At 45.2% G+C, this 20,025-nt stretch overlaps 1 protein-coding gene across 7 annotated transcripts in view; it reads right to left on the bottom strand.

Moving 5' to 3' along the window:
• Positions 1-20,025, bottom strand: part of CREB5 (cAMP responsive element binding protein 5) — a 373,995-nt gene that overhangs the window by 168,914 nt on the left and 185,056 nt on the right. The window contains exon 1 of one of the 7 annotated variants that reach the window (XM_074984568.1): positions 7,172-7,228. The exons of the other annotated variants lie outside the window; for them this stretch is intronic. Coding sequence (XP_074840669.1) covers positions 7,172-7,209 — 38 coding nt within the window. The 5' untranslated portion in view covers positions 7,210-7,228. Of the gene's footprint in view, positions 1-7,171; positions 7,229-20,025 lie in introns of those variants that run through there. 7 annotated transcript variants of the gene reach the window in all.

The raw sequence follows: 20,025 nt of genomic DNA on the forward strand, positions 1-20,025 counted from the left end.
GGTAGAGATCTGGAGCTCCCTCCCCTCCACTCAGTCTGATACATGGAGAGTGGGAGAGAGAGTTTTGAGTTGGGGCAGGACTGAGAGCTGCACATTAACTGTAAAAGAGCTGCACAGTTTGACCACCCTGATCTACAGCCACTTTCAGGATGATTCTCGGTAATATTATCAAAAGCAACCAGACAGCAAGCTCAAGCCTGCCTGACTTGGGGAAGCCAGCTTCTTGTGTGGCTCTGAAGAGCAGGCCTAGTGTTTCTGCAGTATGTTGGGAGACAACAGCAGCTAAATAGCCAGAGAAATCTGCAGCAGGAAGGTGCCACCGACACTTCTCTTTTTCACTTCCTTTCTGATCCAGTAGACTAGAGGTACTGCAAAACCACATGAATGACAAAAAAAAAAAAAAAAAAAAAAAAGTGGTCCTTTGAGTTAAGAGAGAGAAGGGGGGTTGTTTGTTTGTTTTTATGTCTCTTCATGTTTGTGCCCTGCCTTCTTCTGGCGTGTAGTCTCAAAACAGAGCAAACCTTTGTACATATCTCAAAGCATTTCCTTGCACATTTCATCATCCTGGAAAGGCACCTTGCACACTCAGCTTATCTGAGGGGCATCACTCCATCGCACACTCTTCCATTCTGGTTATTGGGGAATATACAGTAATCATTAAGGATAACTCTACACTCCTTGGAATTTTAATTCCCTTCATTTAACGGGCACCTAACCAGAGGTAAAAAGTTCAAGTGATGAGATGGACTTTCATAGCTTGAAAACTATTCTACCATCTTCAGGTTCAATTGCGTCACTGAAGCTCATCCCATAGTAAAAGGCAGTGCAGAGCTGCATTGCCTTTTGGAGAGTGTCTCCTTTCAAATAGTGCAACATCCTCCCTTTGGTTCATGGAGTGAGGCCATAGCCTCACTTGTTCCTTGTCTACTTTGGAATTCCGCACCTCCCTTAGTACAAATGGGAGTGGACACGTCTCCAGTGTTAGGGCTGCAGCTGTGTCTGGCTTTTATCACAGGCTGTGCAAAGAATAGAGAGGCGCCTTTTCCACTCCCTCACCACTGCATACCCTTGTAAGGGCCAGCCTCAGTCTGGACTTATATGAGGCTAAATGGTGCATAAAATAGAACATGAGGCAGACATACACACTAAGCCCCAGTGCAAAAAGAAAGCATCATCTGGCAATTCCAAAACTTTACTGTACTGACTAATGAAGACATTGGAATGTCAATCCAAGCACCATCCCATTGCAGGACATGCAAATGAAAAGTACAAGCAATCTCAGATGAATGTTCATGAACAGCACTGAAGAACATGGAAAATGCTACTGACATAGGAGACTGCTAGGAAAGGTGTTGTAATATCAGCAATACTTAAAGAGCTTGCACAGATTGTATTTAAATTCTGATGCAAGGGTTTGCATGAGTGGATTTAAATTTGCTTTAACCTTCACTGAAACAGAAAAAAAGGAAAGCTTCCCAAAAATATACTATTAAGGAACTGGATGAAAACTGTAAATGATATATTGATCTATTTCTTATTATTTATACATGGCTACGAATGTGCTTGGTATCTTACAGGGAAAAAAGAGCCCCTGTTCGGATCTAACACTAAAGTAACACCACTGGCATTTGAAGAGTTACTCCAGATGTACACTAGCTTGTTTATTATCATTTATATTATTGCAGTGCCTAAAGGATCCAATCCAGGTCAAGACCTTGTTGTGCAGACATATGAAAAACATTCCCATTCCCAAAAGTTTACAATCAAGAAAGAACAGCTCTGGTTCATTGTTACTATCCTGAACACTTCAGTAGATTCTTCCATTGGAATCAATTCCAAACAGTCTTTGATTTAAGTGGGGCAGGAGAAGGCTCTGAAAACACTTTTTAAAGACCTGTCCTTCATTTTGTATGACTATTTATTTGGCTCCTACTGCGTCTTTAGGAACAAGTGCATTGTGTCGTTCCAGAGAAATCACTGAAGGAATATTTGACAGGATGCCTCTTTCCAAGCTGCCCTCCAGGTTATTGTGTTAAAAACCTCCTGAGATGCCATAGTTGAATATTAGGCTACGGCATTTTGAAATTAAAATAAATGAATTACAGGAAAACAAGAAAGAATCTGAAAACAAGTAACTTAGGTTTGCTCTCATTTAAAAAATGGCCAAATGTATTTTATTGAACACTAGCAGATTTACCAGTGTTGTTCGAGTCCTTAACTCAATTAAGATTTTGTTTTTTCGGAAAATAAAAGGATAAATACATGCCTTATTTAAATGATAGTATCTTTTTAAAATGCACTGCTATTTTTATGAAGTTAAATATTTTTAGATGCCTTTAAAAAGGGCATTGGTAACATTTTATGTTTAGTACATTTTAAAATGAGAATTCCATCAAGTGTATTTTTTCCCTTCCTCTCTATAAACTCATAACATTTTCTATGATTTTTTAAAAATGCTACAGTCAAAATGGAGTGCTACTTTAAATTTCTCCATTTTATCTCTCTTCTGTAAGATTTATTGAAAATCAATCCTATTCCAGGTTCATCCTATGTTTCTGGCTCATCTTGGTTCAGTCTCTTTTAACATTGGCTCAGCTATGTCAGTCTTGAGGACTGTACTTGACTTGTTGATTCTGTCTCTGTTCTGGGTGTTTATGAGAAGCAATCCCATTCCAGACACATCCCTTTTTCCTGGCACAACCAAACCCTTACGTTGTTTTAAGTTATGGTAAGAAGAAGCTGTATATTGAATTTAGTGGTCCTAACTCTTAGGCTATGTCTACACTACAGAGATCTTTCAAAAGACGCTCTTCCAGAAGATCGCTTCTGAAAGAATTTCTTTCGAAAAAGAGTGCATCCACACAAAAAAGTGGATCAAAAGAGTGATCTAATCTTTCCAAAGAGAGCATCCACACAGCCCCCATTCTTTCAAAGGAACAAGCCAAGGATCGAAAATGAGGACTGCTCTTTCACAAGCAGGGCCCTGTGGAGCTTCTACACAGTTTCTTTTGAAGGGGGCACTCTTCCTGAAACAGGACCGGAAGAGTGATTTTGAAAGGAACACCACATTCTTTCGATTTACTTCCAAAAGAATGTTTATTGGGTGTTGATGCTCTGTGGGCTCTTTTGAAAGAGATCCCTTCTTTTGAAAAATTTTTCGGAAGAACTTGCTAGTGTAGATGCTGCCTTATTGTTTAGGAGTAGCTCTTGATCCAACAGACAAACATTCTAAAATATATAGTAGATGAGTAAAATAGAACAATAACAAAAATTTGCATTGTTTCAAAAACAAGGGCTTGTGTCCTTTCCTATTCAGTAGCGAATTAACTGTTTTGTACATTGTAACTGGTTTGTTTACATAGCCCTGAATAATTCCCACTTTATGAAGGGGATCAAGCCCCGTAAATTGCCTCCTTTCTAATAAAAATAAAATTAGCTTTCCCTATTACTCTACATTCAGTGTCTTCCTGGAGCGCAGTCACACCTAGACATACTATTATGAAGGCAGCTGCTGAAGTACTTTCCAAAGATTAAAGCTTCTTTTCAAGAATGTGGTGCATTACTATCAATGAGTGTGGTTCCATCCAGTGGCAAGAGGTTTTACAGTAAGACGAAGAGAACGCTTGTCTCACCATGAGCTATATCTTGCACAGAAACATAAAAACAGGAAGCATGGGATGGCTGGTTTAAACTTTGCGACTGCAATGTTTAAGAGAGTTCACAGTAGACAGGACAAAAGCTGCTGTGACCTATTTATTCTCAGGTATGCCTAAGGTGACCATCCATCCCATTTTTGGCTGGATGATCCTGTATTTGGGACCCCAAAAAGGCGTCGCTACTTACTGGAAAAGGGCCTAATGGTCCTGTATTTTCCGCCAGCGGCTGTGCAGCTGCTGGATGGAGAATAGCAAGTGCACAGGTTAGCCTACTTTCCCCTTCCCCTGGACTCGGGGAAGCAGGGGGAGCATGAGTGGCAGCCCCATCCTTGCTGTTTCCTTGGGGCTGGGGGAAGGTGGGAGGGAAGTGCCAAGGCTGCCCCGTCCCTGCCAGTTTCTCAGGGCTCCCAGGAGCATTCGGGGCTGCCGCAGCCTGGGGCTCAGGAAGGGCAGGTGGCTGTTGCCTCCTTCCCAGCTCCCTGGGGCTGGGAGGAGTTGCCCCACCCCCCATATCTCCCTGGCCCACATTTGGGACAGGGCAATATGGTCGTCCTCGGTATGCCTAAAACCCTTTCAAGCTTGTGCGTCCCACAACTTTCACTCCCCTAATAGGCAAAATTTCATTTTGAGCCCAAATGAAACTGAACTAAGAGAGGTTACCTCAGAGACAAGTAAGGGAGAAAAAGAGACACAAGCCAAGTAGCTATAAAGAACAATGACAGTGGCAGTAACAAAAGCCTATGGTTTATTATTACGTAAAAGTAAAAGTTTCCTCAACTCTTACCCATTATTCCAATCTGGGCTGCATTTGACACAGCTCTCAAAGCAAAGTTTGGTTTAGCCAGTATTTGAACAGGGTGGGAGGGATAGCTCTGTGGTTTGAGTATTGGCCTGCTTAAACCCAGGATTGTGAGCTCATCCTTGAAGGAATCATTTAGGGATCTGGGGTAAATAGATTAAAAAAAAAGAGATGGTGTTTGGTTCTGCCAAGAGGGCAGGGGACTGGACACAATAACCTTCCGAGGTCCCTTCCAGCTCTATGAGATGTGTATCTCCATATATTTAAAAAGACAGAAGGAGATGCTAAGTGTTGTGTGAAGTGGCAATTCAATTGGTGATGGCAGTGATGTAAATACCTACAGCAGAGTATTTTCCAGGAAGTTACTCTGGACAGTGTAAGTTAACCTTGTGTTGTTTATTCAGTGACAAGTAAATCTAGTGACCCCAAGAATCTGGTCCATGGAGAATACTTGACCTTTGTTGGAGGGCTTCTTCTCTTGATCAACTGCTTTTTGTGAATTCCATGTGCAGTTACTTAAAACAGGCTTCAGTGTCCAGGACACTGTCACAAAAACCTGCAAACTGATTCAATACCCTCAGCAGCAAATATAAGATGCATTGTGCTGGTAGCGATTCCTTCTTTCAGATGAGGCACAAAACACACATTCAGATCACCTAAGGTTATCAAAAGACGCTTTCTATAGGAATAGGGGTTTTGTGCTAAATACACTGTAGAGACTACAGTGCCTAGAGATTACCACATCCTGATCTCCATAGTGAGTGTTTACTCCCTGAATGCATTAGGAGTGTTGTCTGAGTAAGGACTGAGTAAGGATTTCAGAATTATGCCTGAAGTCGGTAAAGCACTTTGAAAATTGCTGTATAAATATTACAAAACTGTTCCTTCTAATCCCCAGAAGGTGGGATCTAATCTAATCCCCAGAAGGTGGGAAGTTAACTCATCTGTGAGTCCAGTTTATCTACTGAAGAAAAGGCAGTATAAGCAGTCCAAAACACAAGAGACCTGTTCTGGCTTTTTCAGCTTATAGGTGCTAAGTTCACATCCCATTAGAGAGTGTAATTGTATCAATAGGAGATAATTACTATCCAGTTGCTAAACAAGGCATTTGTTTCCATAATTGTTATAATTGTGCAACTGTCAACTCATAATGAAAGTTTCACATTCAGAAAAGTCCTTTGTAAACCAAATAGGAAAATAAAATTTCAGCATGACCTATACAAATAAAATAAAATAAAGCACAAAAGTTGGTAAATGCAAGATCCTGTTATAAATTCTCTGTTAGTGTTGGTAACAGCTTCTCACTTTCTGGAGTTTTAATTATGACTCAAGGGACTGGGAAAAAAGAGGGAGGGAATGTAAGCTTTAACAGCCTCAGTGGTTGCTATTCCTACCTTTACTGCTGTTGAACTAAAAATCTCCACAGGCTAAAATTCTTTACATTGCAAATAAAATAGTTTTTCCCTGGTGTTCATCAGCCCAGGTCCCTCAAGGAACAGACAGCCGGTTTATGTCAATGAACGAGAGTTATTGTTTTCAGGTTTGTTTTTCCTGAAAAAAATGGTGTTGAACTGAAAGCAAATGTTGCTAATAACAAACAGAAGGCTCCAATCTGGGTTTCTACCAAGACAGCATTTTTGTGCATATTCTACTGAAAGCTTTGCAGAAGATGTAAACTGTATTGTACTCCTTCTCAGAGTCACTAATGCAGCACCACAAACCTTAATCCCAACAATCATGTGGTATGAGGGGCCCAGATGCCTGAGAAGAAAGCCAGGGATGGGAGGGAAACTGTGAGGTGATTTTAGACTTTAAAAACTGAGATTACACGCATGAAGATGCCATGCCTCGCCATAGCAAAATCACCTGGGCTACATCTACACTAGCCACTTCCTTTTGGAAGGGCCATGGTAACGAGAGAGTTGCAAAGATGCTAATGAGGTGCTGCCACGAATATGCAGTGCCTCATTAGCATAATGGTGGCTGCGTGCAATTTGAAACATCTCTTTTGAATCGTGTTCCACATGTATAGATGGGGGCCTTTCAAAAGGACCCCCCCAAACCTTCTTCCTATTTGGTTTTAGGAAGAAGGGGCTTTTGAAGTCTGGGGGGTCCTTTCGAAAGGCCCCCGTCTACACGGGCAGCGTGCAATTCAAAAGTGGTACTTTCAAATCACGTACAGCTGCAATTATGCTAATGAGGTGCTGCATATTCATGGAAGTGCCTCATTAGCAACTTCCCAACTTGTTTATTACTATGCCCCTTTTGAAAAGAGGGGACTAGTGTAGATGCAGCCTTGGGGTCCATCATGTGAGGTGCTACATGTTTCCTCTGAGGTTCTGAATTCTTTTAAATCCCACTGAATTCAAAACCCACGTTCAGATGACAAGGAGCCATAGATTGGCTGTCCAATGCACCAGGAACAAGTTCTCACATCAGACCTCACTGCTTTGAGCTTGTCTTCTTGTTTGATGACTGTTTTAGCAGTATTGGTTTTGGAGGTCAATAAGCCTTTTACTTAGCTTTTGGATAAGCAAAGTGACAGCACCTTTCTAACGTCATTCAACAGGAACTACTCTAGCTGGGTAACATGGAGAAGCCCTAATGATCGCTGAATGGAGATCTGCGACAGTCCTCCTTGACATCAAAGAGGTTTAAGGGATTAGGAACCTTAATCATTCATCGAGGGTTTGTTAGAAACAGAGAAGTTACTCACCTGTGTAGTAACGATGGTTCTTCAAGATGTGTCCCCATGGGTGCTCCACAGTAGGTGTCGGGCTCGCCCCAGCGCCACAGCTCGGAAAATCTTCAGCAGTCTTCGTCGGGTCGTGCATGCACTGATGCGTGTCGGCTCTTCGCGCGCTTACAGTCACATACGCGATCCGGTCCCCGCCAGTTCCTGATCAACCGCTCCAGACGCCCCTGAAAAACACACAAACAGAGCTCCGAAGTGGGGAGGAACGGGTGGGTAGTGGAGCACCCACAGGGACACATCTCAAAGAACCATCGTTACTACACAGGTGAGTAACTTCTCTTTCTTCTTCGAGTGGTCCCCATGGGTGCTCCACAGTAGGTGACTACCCAGCAGTAACCCCCCCCCAAAAAAGGAGGTGGGTACCCGATTTATGCACAGCTTGCCCATGAAAGGACTGCTGTCGACAGGCATGTATCCTCATCAAGCATCCTGTGCATGGCATAGTGCTTGGCGAAGGTGTCATAGGAAGACCACGTCGCCGCTCTGCAGATATCTCTCAGCACGATGCCTTTGAAGAAGGCTGTTGATGCCACCATCACCCTCGTAGAGTGGGCTCTTGGCAGAACTGGCAGAGGAGTCTTGCGAATCTCGTAACACAGTCTTATGCAAGACACAATGTGATTTGAAATCCTCTGTGAAGATAGCGCTTCTCCTTTTGACCTGGATGCAATGGACACCAGGAGTCTGTCCGTTTTCCGGAAAGGTTTAGTTCTATCGATGTAGAAGGCCAGTGCCCTTCTTATGTCAAGTAAGTGCAACCGTGCCTCTTCATTTGAGTTGTGAGGCTTAGGATAGAACGAGGGAAGCACTATCGGTTCGTTGATATGAAAATCTGAAAAGACCTTCGGAACGAAGGCTGGGTGTAACTGTAAGACCACCGCTTCTTTTGAGAAGATTGTACAGGGTGGTGTGGACATTATGGCCGCGAGCTCACTCACTCTGCGAGCTGACGTGATTGCCAGGAGGAAAGCCGTTTTAATGGTAAGTAGTCGGAGGGGGACCATAGCCAATGGTTCAAAGGGCGGTCCTGAGAAGGTATGTAGAACTAGGTCTAAACTCCATGACGGCGTATTGGTTTCCGAGGGGGGTACAGGTTCACCAACCCCTTTAGGAAACGCGAGACAACAGGATGGGCTAATGTGGGTGATCCATCCTCTTCATGCCGAAACGCTGATATAGCCGCTAGATGCACCTTTATAGAGGATAGTGAAAGTCCGTTTTGTTTGAGTTGTAGCAAATAATCCAGAATCGTAGGTATGGTGGCGTCCTGGGGTATTAGTTGCCTGGAGGAACACCATTCGGAAAAACGCGACCATTTGTGCTGATAAGTCTTTCTGGTGGAAGTTCTCCGACTACATTCAAGGACTTGTTGTACTCCCTCTGAGCATATAGTCTCTAAGGCGCTTAGCCATGGATTAGCCATGCTTGTAGCCGAAGTCTCTTCGGGTGTGGGTGCAGTATTGACCCCCGAGCCTGAGAGAGAATGTCCGGTACTGTTGATAGGGGAAATGGCTGATGTTGAGCCATGCGCAAGAGCAATGGGAACCACTGTTGTCGGTCCCAGGTTGGGACTATGAGTATCATGTGTGCTTTCTCCCTTCTGGTCTTCTCCAAGACCTTGTGTATAAGTGTCGTGGGAGGGAACGCATAAAGTAGAGGGCCCTTCTATGGGATCATGAAGGCGTCCCCCAAAGACCCGTGTCCCATGCCCCTTCTGGAGCAGTACTGGGGACACTTCTTGTTTTCTCGGGTGGCGAACAAGTCGATTTGGGGAAAACCCCATCTGCAGAACACTTGGTGGAGTAGGTCTGGATGGATCTGCCACTCGTGAGTGGGCGCAAAGTGTCTGCTGAGTTGGTCCGCCTTGACATTGTGGACCCCCGGTAGGTATGATGCCTTTAGGGTTGTATTGTTGGCGATGCACCAGTTCCAGAGCCGGACCACCTCCGCACAAAGCGTACGAGACCTGGCTCCCCCCTGTCAGTTTATATAAAACATGGTGGTGGTGTTGTTGGTATTCATGCCGACTATTTTTCCGTGCAGATAATTGTGAAAATGCCTGCACGCATTGAACACTGCCCTGAGCTCTAATATGTTTATGTGCAGTGTCTTCTCCGCGGGGGACCATAATCCTTGAGTGGTTTTGTTGTCCATGTGAGCCCCCCATCCCATATGGGAGGCATCTGTTGTAATGAACACCGTAATTTGCAGTTGGTGGAAGGGCACCCCTGTTAGGAGATTCTTGGGGTTTCCCCACCATGTTAGCGAGCTTCGTACCTCTGTTGTAAGTGATACCCTCTTGTGGATGGTGTGGATTGAGGGTTTGTATACGGTTGCCAACCAATGCAGCAATCCTTGCATATGCAGCCTGGCATTTTGCACCACAAACGTGGTGGTTGCCATATGCCCCAACAGTTGTAAGCACGTGAGAACTGGAACAGTGGGGCTGTACGTTAGTAGTTGTACGAGAGATTCGATGGCACGAAAATGAGCCTCGGGTAAATACACCCTTGACGTGACTGAGTCTATCCGAGCCCCTATAAACTCTATATTTTGCATGGGGTCGGTCTTTGATTTTGAGAAATTGATGATGAGGCCCAGTGAGGTAAATGTGTTTGTGGTGATGTGTATCATCTGTAATGCCTCCTCCCGGGAAGCTCCCTTTAGCAGGCAATCGTCCAGGTACGGGAAAATGAAAACTCCCTGTCTGTGTAGGTATGCTGACACCACCGCTAAGGTCTTGGTGAAGACTCTGGGTGCTGAAGAGAGTCCGAATGGGAGGACTCTGTACTGGAAATGATCTGTACCCACAAGGAACCGGAGGAAACACCTGTGGGCTGGATGAATTGCGATATGAAAATACGCATCCTGTAAGTCGAGGGCTGCAAACCAATCGCCATGGTCTAGTGCCGTGATTATTGAAGCCATCGTAGTCATTTTGAAGCGCTGTTTGCGTAGGTACTGGTTCAGTACGCATAGATCCAAAATGGGTCTCCACCCTCCTGTCTTCTTCTCCGTCAGCAAATATCTGGAGTAGAACCCTTTGCCTTGAAATTGTTCCGGTACTCTCTCCACCGCCCCTATGAATAGGAGGTGGTCCACCTCCCGCCTTAATTCCGGTAGGTGAGAGGGGTCTCTGAGCATGGGTGCGGAGGGAGGATTTGGTGGAGGTAAAGACTGGAAGGGGATCGTGTATCCCGTGTTTACGATCTCCAATACCCACTTGTCCGACGTGATGCTTTTCCATTGTGGGTAAAATGGCTTGAGTCGGTGATGGAACATGTACTGAGATTGGCACTGAGGTACGGTCTTGGCTTAGCGGCCCTCGACATACCCGTCAAACTTGCTGTCTTGCACTTTGCCCTGCAGAGGTGCTGCCCTGCTGAGGCCGGCGCCTAGGGCCCTTATAATGTGTTTGTTGATGACGTCCCTGACCATACCCCCGTTGAAATTGGGTACGTTGCTGTTGGTAACCATAACGGCGTTGCTGAGGATAAAATTTCTTCCTTCTGAACGGTGGGGTATATATTCCCAAAGTCCGAAGTGTCGCTCTGGAATCTTTGCTCGAGTGTAGGACTGAGTCGGTCGATTCAGCAAACAATTTTATTTTGTCGAAGGGGAGGTCTGCAATTGTGACCTGTAACTCCTTTGGAATGCCGGATGTGTGAAGCCATGAATCTCTCCGCATTACCACTGCAGTGGCCATGGCACGGGCCGCTGTGTCCGCCACATCCAGTGCAACCTGCACGCCTGCTCGAGAAGCCGCGTAGCCCTCTTGCACAATTGCTTTAAGAATTGGCCTTTTTTCCTCTGGAAGGAAGTCCATGAGGGCAGTAAGCTTGGAATAATTGTCGAAATTGTGATTCGACAAATGAGCGGCATAGTTGGCCATGCGGAGCAACAGAGTAGAGGAGGAGTAGGCTTTTCTACCCAGAAGATCCAGCTTCTTTATGTCCTTGTCCAATCCCCCAGATTTGTACTGGGACGATTTGGACCTGTGTTGGGACGATTCAACCACTAGCGAGTTTGGCTGTGGATGACTAAATAGAAATTCCATACCTTTCGCAGGGACGAAGTACTTTTTGTCCGCTCTTTTGTTGGTAGGAGGAGCGGATGCTGGGGTCTGCCATATATTAGTGGCTGCCTCCATGATTGCATCGTCCAGAGGAATAGCAATTTTAGAAGAAGATGGAGGCCTGACGTTTTTAAGGAGTCTGTGGTGTTTCTCCCACACCTCCGCCACTTGAATATCTTGGGATTGGGCTACCCATTTGAACAGCTCCTGGAACTGTTTCAGGTCATCTGGGGGAGAAATGTCTCCAGGGACCACGGCCTCGTCTGGCGAGGATGAAGAGGCATCACTATCGTATCTCTCCTCCAATTCCTCTGGATCCTGGCCATATTGATGTGATTGCCTTTGTGGAATTTCGAGGTGGGATTCAATGTCTTTAGACCCAGCCTCTGATTGGGGAACCCGTGGTGTTCCCCCAGGTGGAAGCAGAACACTGTGGTGTTGAGGAGTGGTCAACGGGGATCCATAGTGAGACGTCAACCTCCTATGATGACGCCCCACATAATGATGGCGGTCGTAGCAACAGGGACAGGGGCCCGGTGATGGAGACTTGGACCATGACCCAAGGATGTCAGGGTGGTGCCTGGAATGTCGAGACCTCCGAGATGATACCAACATACGAGGAGAGCCTCTGCGAGAAGACTCGTAGGGATCCCTGCTAGATGCTGGAGAAAAGCGTGCAGATCCCTGTGATGGGCTCCAAAGAAAAGGAGAAGGACGTCTGCGGCAGGCTGAAGGTGTTGCTGCCCATCGAATCTCCGGTGGTGATCGTGGTGACAGAGGCAGCGCAATTACCTCAGGAGAGGGGCTGCGGTGCCTGGTCTTCGTTTTAGCCTTTACCCTCTCAGGTGGTCCTATTGGTGAACTTGGTACCGGAGCAGGTGTCATGCTGATTTCCACTGCTCCCGGTGCCGTTGTTGCTGGTGCTGTCGTCGCCGGTGCCGTGGATCCCGGTGCCGTTGGCGGCGATGCCGTCGATCCTGGTGCCGTCGTCCTTGGTGCCTTGGATCCCGGTGCCGTCGTCCTTGGTGCCATCATCCTCGGTGCCGATGTCCTCGGTGCCAATGTCTCCGGTGCCTCTGGGGAAGTCTCGATCAGTGCCGCAGTAGCCGGTGCCGAACTGATTAGTGCCCGCACGGCTCTCGGTGCCGTCTCCCCGGTAACTGCAGGGCCTTGAGTGGTTGCATGCGCCGTGGCTTTACCAGTGGAGGAAGCCAGCATGCGCGGGCCCTTTGTTACACTCGTCCCGCTCCCAACAGTAAGGGGCAGGGATTGAGTAGGCGGGGCTCTTCTTTTCTTCTGCGCAGAGGAGGTCAAAGAGGCAGCCTTCCTCTTGTGCAATCCTGAAGAGCCCTCCGCATGAGCTGTCTCCGATGCAGCAGGCTGAAGTGCTTTGTCAACTAGCAGCATCTTCAGCCTCATTTCTCTATCTTTTCTAGCTCTATTAGTCAACTTAGAACAATGGGAGCACTTCTGGGGAACGTGCGTCTCCCCGAGGCACCGTATGCATCTGCTATGGCCATCCGAAGCAGGCATGGCCTCCTGGCAAGATTCACACTTCTTAAAGCTGGGGGATGGCATTGTTAAAACTTAACTCTGAGTCCTTAGGTGCTAATAGCACACTTAACAGTCTACTAGGTGATGTTAATAACTGTTGGCCTTTGAAGGCTGACAACAAAAGCAGCGGGCCCGTCTGGAGGCGGCCGCTGCAGTTCTAAGATAGTCTTTAGCTTTTAACAACTTTTAACAGAGTAACTAACTATAATAACTATAGAACTGCTAACTATGAACTGTTACAAACTATTAACATGAGAAAAAATAAGATTTATCTGTCTCGGGCGTTCGAGCCGGAGAGGAGTCCGTCTGCAGCCATTGGCGGTTGAGAAGGAACTGGCGGGGACCGGATCGCGCACGTGACCATAAGCGCGTGAAGAGCTGACACGCATTGGTGCATGCGCAACCCAACGGAGACCGCTGAAGATTTTCCGAGCTGCGGCGCCGTGGCAAGCCCGACACCTACTGTGGAGCACCCATGGGGACCACTTGAAGAAGAACTAATAGTTCAAACTGACGTAAGAAAAGTTTGTTGTTGAAAGGACAGACAAACAAACAAACAAAACAACCTTATGGGTATTGCTGATCAGAGCAGGGGAGTTGATGTCTTTTTTTTCAATCAAATACAATGCAGAGTTGCAAGAATTTTCCCATTTTAACGTAATTCAGACTTCAAGGTTCAAATATTTCGAAGCACCAAAGCATGAATAGTTGCAGAGAGGTAGCCAACTTAGTCTGTATCTTCAAAAACAACAAGAAGCCCTGTGGCACCTTATACACTAACAGATATTTTGGAGCATAAGCTTTCGTGGGCAAAGACCTGCTTCATCACATACATCCAAAAATGTAAGGTTCACTTTTCAGGAAAACACAGTTGCCTTCATTCAGAGTTCTCTGTACCTTACAGAAGTAGTTAATGTGACATAAAAAATAAAGAGTTCAAAATTTAACTCTGAAAACTAACGTATATAGAAGTTTTACATGCACATAGAGTCCTCAAATTGAAACTATAAAGGGCGCGATCCATAGTCTATGCAGACTGAAGGATGCCTACTACTACTACTACTAGGAAGAATCCATTTTGCAGGCTACACTAACAGATTCTTAACCCAAACCCACAATTTGTCAAATTCCCAGGGCATTTCAGCATTATACTGAACTTGTTCTCTGCCTCAGGTTTAGTAAGTGTCTGTACTCTTCAAGTACTGCCAGCTGCTGAGCTTATCAGAGGCTTATCAGAAATGGTCTAGACCACAGGTAAGCATCAACCTTATTCTAGTTATATGAGTTGGAAAAGTTTTCCATAGTCTGATACCGTACCTTGTGCTGGGGATGAGAGAGTGAGGCAAAAGCCTATTCATATTGGAAATCTATTGCTGTAGGAGGGTTTTCCCTGTTTTCAAGTATTGTATATTTCTCTCACTCTTAATTCCCTCTTCCTGATACTCCAAATCATTATTCATATGAGCAGTTCTAATGATTTAAATGAGACCACTCATGTGAGTAAGGGTTTACAGTATCAGTTCCACAATTATTGCAGAGACCTCTGGGTTTCAGGTTTTCACCAGAGTTCATTTGCAGTGGTGAAAGAAAGGAAATAAAAGATGACAAAGGAAGAAGCAGTTAGAAAAGAAAGGCTACAGACAAGAAGAGATCAAGAAAAATAGATGCCCTCATGAACATTTATTCTTATGAATCTCAAGTCATATCCTAGGAACTGCTTTCAGGTTTGTGAAGACAAAAAAAAAAAAGCCCATCTTTAATGATGTTTTGCTTTTCAGGATGCTTGAAAAGCTAACACTTTCTGAGCTGGTGGATGGTTAACCACATTTAACTCCGTCGGTCTCATGGTTGTTCTTGGACCTCTTACAAAAGAATTCCCTAGCTCTTCTCTCATGCCAACTAAACCTCAGTTTTTCTCTCTTCTGAGATTGGTCAGTTTATTTCAAGAGCCATTCTAACACAGGCTCAGTCAAAATCTGAGTTGCATTCCCAATCTTGAGACTGTCAACCTTGAAAAGAATCCAAGTAGAAATAATATGCAGACAAAATGGTAGTACTCTTCACCGCTCTGCACACAACCCAGATTTATTTCCAAGTTTTCAGCTCATCCCACTGGCAGAACTGGAAGAGTACAGCAGCTTACTAAACCTGCGGCAGAACAAAAAAAGAGGGCATTATAATGAGAGAGGGATATTCCAAAGCATCTAAGATTGAGGAGCACATGACCCATTTTCTTTCAATAGTACGTAAGCTCCTAAATCTCTTCAGCACTGTTAAAAATCTCCCCCAACGTGTATTAAGATTTTCTTCCTTGCCTTTCAACTCTTGGCCTGTCCATTACCGTGAAATACCTTCCAATTCCCAAAAGAGAGTGGCACTAAATCCATTCATAACTTTAGAGCTAATGAACATCCAGTTTGATTCCTAAAATGAAAATGTTGTTCAACAAATATTCTCTTAGCACCTTGCCTTAGATGTGATATTAACACAGAGGTAGCCATGTTAGTCTGTATTTTAACAGAACAAATCAGCAGTCATGTAGCACTTCAAAGACTAACAATTATTATCATCTATTTTGTTAGTCTTTAAAGTACTACATGACTGCTGATTTGTTTTGTTAGGTGAGATAATATACGTTGAACATCTCTAACCTGGCATCCTTGGGACTAGACTAGTGCCGAATGAGAGAACTTGCCAGACCACAAGAGGACAATACTATGTAGCAGTATTACCAACACTTCCACTCCTTACTGGGCTCTTAGAAGATGTTTAGGGTTAAATTAGAGTAAATAACAGCATAGAACACTGATAGTCAGGACTGGTGACTGTAAACAAACTTTATGGGACCATGGGAAACTTGACCATTCCCATGATAAGTAGTCTGGCTAACTAAAATTGTGCCAGACATTGCTGGAACAGAGAATGCCAAACTAGGGAGGTACAACCTGTAAGAAGCAAAGAAGCAAAGCACCATGGACATATGAGTTATAAGAGCAGACCATCAGCAGATTACATATTGGTGCAGCTCCACTGAGTAGCCGAGCCACAGCTTTTCAATAGGTTTCCTCAATCCAAATGAACAAAGGTAGTAGTAATGTAAGAAGTATCTAAAGCATTAAAACAGGGTGTATTCAGTTGAGCATGATGCTACTCAGGACAGTCCTAGATAATTCCCTGGACAGGCAATGGAATATCAAATCCAGACTAGACTTTTTTGGCCACCAATCATATGGATCCTAGTGAATCCTTTCATTGAAGAATCCATCCCTAGTCTGGCCAGATTTTTCGGGAGGCAGACATCAATGTCCTGTCATTCGTCAACTTCAGGAAATATACAGCAGTCATTGCCCAAATCTGCAAAGACAGGAAGTAGAGGAAGTGGAAAAGTTGGGTGGGTGGGAAAGGAAGGAAGAGCTGCTCTTTGGTGGGCGATGGAAAGGAGTGAGAACATGACTGCTTCTGTTTGCTCATCCAAAGCTTCAGTAGAGGGACAAAGACTTTACCTCCTCTTGTGGGAACAAAATACACATCACTAAGCCAGAATGTGAGGGCAGGTCTAGACCTGAGAAAAGAGGGTGCTTTGGAGTTGAACTGCATGAAAGAAATTCCAGAAGCTAAACAGACATAAGCTGTGCCGCTGTTGCCTTCTAAAAAGGCAGTGTTCTTAGATTATGAATCAAGTTACAGAGTGGGGGCCCAATCCAAAGCCCATTGACGTCAATGGAAAGACTTCCATTAGCATCAGTGGGCTTTGGATCAGGGCCAGCATGACTAAGTTCAACAAAATATTCTGAAAATTCAAAAGGCTCCTATACTTTGAAGGTGTGAAGAAAGATTTCCTTAGCAAATCATAAAGCTAATTAGCTATAGCCCTAAAAATACACCAGACAGAAAAGGATCTCAGGTATTTAAAATGGCCCATTGCAAATGTATGGGGAGAGTTCATTGTTTTCAAACATGGACAGATAAATAATTGGATTCTAACAAATGAAAATGACAAATCACTGTGGTTTATAGACAGATAGCATCAACTTCAGTGAATTCACAATTTGGGAGGGAGGGAATAGAAGTTGCAGCATAATCCCCATGTCTTCAAATGGAGGCAGCTTAGGAGCTAGTCTCATGATTTCCCATCTCTAATACTTCTGTCTCCCTCAATAGTGTCTCTCATCCTGTTGTCCTATGCCTTACCTTGGCTTGTTTTCTACAGTACGATAACATAACTTTCTTATCGGAGGGGTGGCCAAGTTAGTCAGTATCTTCAAAAATTAAAAGAAGTTCTGTGGCACCTCATCTGATGAAGCGGGTCTTTGCCCATGAAAGCTTATGCTCCAAAATATCTGTTAGTTTATAAGGTGCCACAGGACTTCTTATAACTTTCTTAGACATCTCACATTCTCTCTAATGAGTCCATGCCTAACCCTAGGACTTTTGTGAAGTATGATGTGTAGATCTCACATATAGTTGTACAAATTCTGCAGTACATTTTGGGTGGAGGCTATTAGCCATGGCAGAAATGAACAAAGGTGGTCACAACAGTCAGCATTAGAAGAGTGCAGTGTCAAGGAAAGTTTAATCATGCGGCTGGGGAAAGTCAGATTGCTGGTGACTGGAAGATGAAGAGAGATGAGTTCCCTAATGAACCTTGTGGAATGAAGGGGGTGAGATCTTGGTGAGTGCCGGGAGGAAATGTTGTTAGAGTGTGAAACCTTCGCTGCTTTGCAGACAGCACACGTCTAGGATCAGGCCCATCTGAGGTTAATTTAAAAATCAAATTTTCAGAGGTGTGAGCATCTGCCATGCCAACAGATGTCAGTGACAACTACAAGTGCTCAGATCTGCTGGAAGGCTAATGCTAAAATATAGGTTAAGGAACCTAGGTTAGGCACTCACACTTGAAAGTGTTGGATTGGGGATTAGTAATGGGATGTAAAGCCCTTCAGAAGCTAAGCTGCCAACTCAGATTCATCCTTGATCAGTAATGGTTGGCAGTGGCGGGGAGGTTTCTGGTGGAGGAGGACCAGCCGTGTGCCTCCCCTCAGCCTATGGAAGAGCAGAACAAACCCTCCACAGCCCACTCCCTGCCTCTGCTCTGCCCCTCCCCCTCATCCTCCGGAAGCACCAAGATGCTTCTGGAGAGTGTGTGTGTTGTCCTGCCCTTCTTCTGCAGCAGTGCAGCTCAAGAGCAGCATGAGCTAGAGCAAGCTCGTGCTTCCCTGGGAGAGGTGTCAGACTGCCCTTGGATTCATTGGAAGCGGCCTGGCACTGCCAGAAGACAAGATGGGGCAGGGGGTGACCCTGCCCCTCCCCCAGAGTGGCACAGCCCAAAATCAGCATAAGCTTCCTCTAACTCATGCTGCTCACGGGCCACTGTGCTCTGGGCAGGTGGGGGTGGGGGCAGGACTATCCCTGCACTTACTGGAAGTGGCTCAGCACTGATGGCCAATGCAGGGAAGGATGCATGTGACCCCATGTGTACCCCCATGCATCGCCCCTGATGGTTGGCCTGCTGATAGATTGCCTAACGGAAATGAGCTGACGACTTCTCCTAATGGCAACATTATAACTGATATAAAACTTGTCTTTTGGGAATCTTGAAAGAGAGGCCAAAGTCTGAAAAGGTCTGGAGAAAACATCCATTTTCTTACTGTTAAGAACATACGATCTATCATATGAGGTCAGACCAAAGACTCCACCTAGCCCTTTATTCTGTCTTCTGACATTGGCGAAGGCCAGGTGCCCCAGAGGGAATGCACAGAACAGGTCATCATCCAATGATCCAGTTGTCCATTCCCAGCTTCTGGCCAGCTGAGACTGGAGACACCATCCCTGCCCACCCTGGCTCTTAGCCACTGATGGATCTGTCCACCAGGAATTTATCCAGTTCTTTTTTGAAACCTGTTATAGTCTTGACCTTCACAACATCCTCTGGCAAAGAGTTTTGCAGGTTGACTGTACTGTGTTCAAACAAAACAAAACAAAACCAAGCAAAACTCTTCCTTTGGTTGTTTTAAATCTGCTGCCTATTAATTTAATTTGGTGACCCCTGGATTTTGTTTTATGAGGAGTAAATAACACTTCCTTATTTACTTTCTCCACACTACTCATGATTTTACTGTGATCCAGGTCAAACCTGAGGCACATTGTCAAGAGAGCACAGGAATCTTGTACTGCCATTATCTTTACTGAAGCATCTTGCAAGTGAATCAATTTTGGAATACAGCATTGAGAGTGCACATAGCTTTCTTAGACTTCTCAGACTCTCTCTAATGAGTCCAAGCCCAACCGTATGTTTTTGTTTTTGGTTTTTTTTAAGTATGAGGGGGAGGACAAATCCTTGCTAATTTAGCCAAACTTCATGCTGCAGGACATGGGGAGAGCACACACTGAAGGAGCAATTCTGTCATACTTTCAAGAGGCGTAGCGTGCCTTTCACTGCTCAGCCACCCTAACCCTTTGCGGCCATCCACTCATCTTTCCTCTTTTAAAACCAGAAAAATATTTTCATCATCACAGTAATGTTTTGTACAAAACCATATGTCTTTTCATTGGTATCCATTGGAAAGGTCATAGCTGTCTCCTATTCACCTCCACTTCAAAAAAAATAAAATTTTTGGCTGCTACAAGTCCAGCATGATTCCTCTAGATGCAAAATGCCAGGTAAAAGCACGTGATTTTTTTTTCATTACTTGAGATTTTAAATGTTGACGGCACTGAAAAACAAATTTTTAGAAGAGTGTTTCAAAACAAAAGGAACACAGGTTGAACCTCTCTGGTTCAGAACACTCTCGTCTGTCAACCTCCACGGTCCAGTAGGACCACAGCTGTTGCCAGACCAGAGATCCCGCCAGAGAGTCTTCTAGTAGTTGGGAGCTCAGCTAGTCAGGCAGCAAGCAGGTCCACCTCCTGTGAATCTGCCCTCATGGGTCTGTGTCAAGGAGCCCCAGAAGCTGGGGGGAATGGAGCCACTGGCTGTTGGGGGCACAGAGCTGCTGGCAGCTGGTGCCAGGGAACCCCTGTGGCTGGGAGCAGAGAACTGCTGGCTGCCAGGGATGCAGAGCCCTGCTGGCCCTGCTGGCAGGGAGCCCCAGCAACTGGGAGAGATCCCTATCAGCTGTGGTAAGGGGCAGGAAACCCTGCCAGCTGGAGCAGAGCCACCAAGAGTGGCCTGACCTTCCCTGATCAA

This window comes from Carettochelys insculpta, chromosome 2 (assembly GCF_033958435.1).
Source record: "Carettochelys insculpta isolate YL-2023 chromosome 2, ASM3395843v1, whole genome shotgun sequence".
In the NCBI taxonomy this organism is placed as follows: domain Eukaryota; kingdom Metazoa; phylum Chordata; order Testudines; family Carettochelyidae; genus Carettochelys; species Carettochelys insculpta.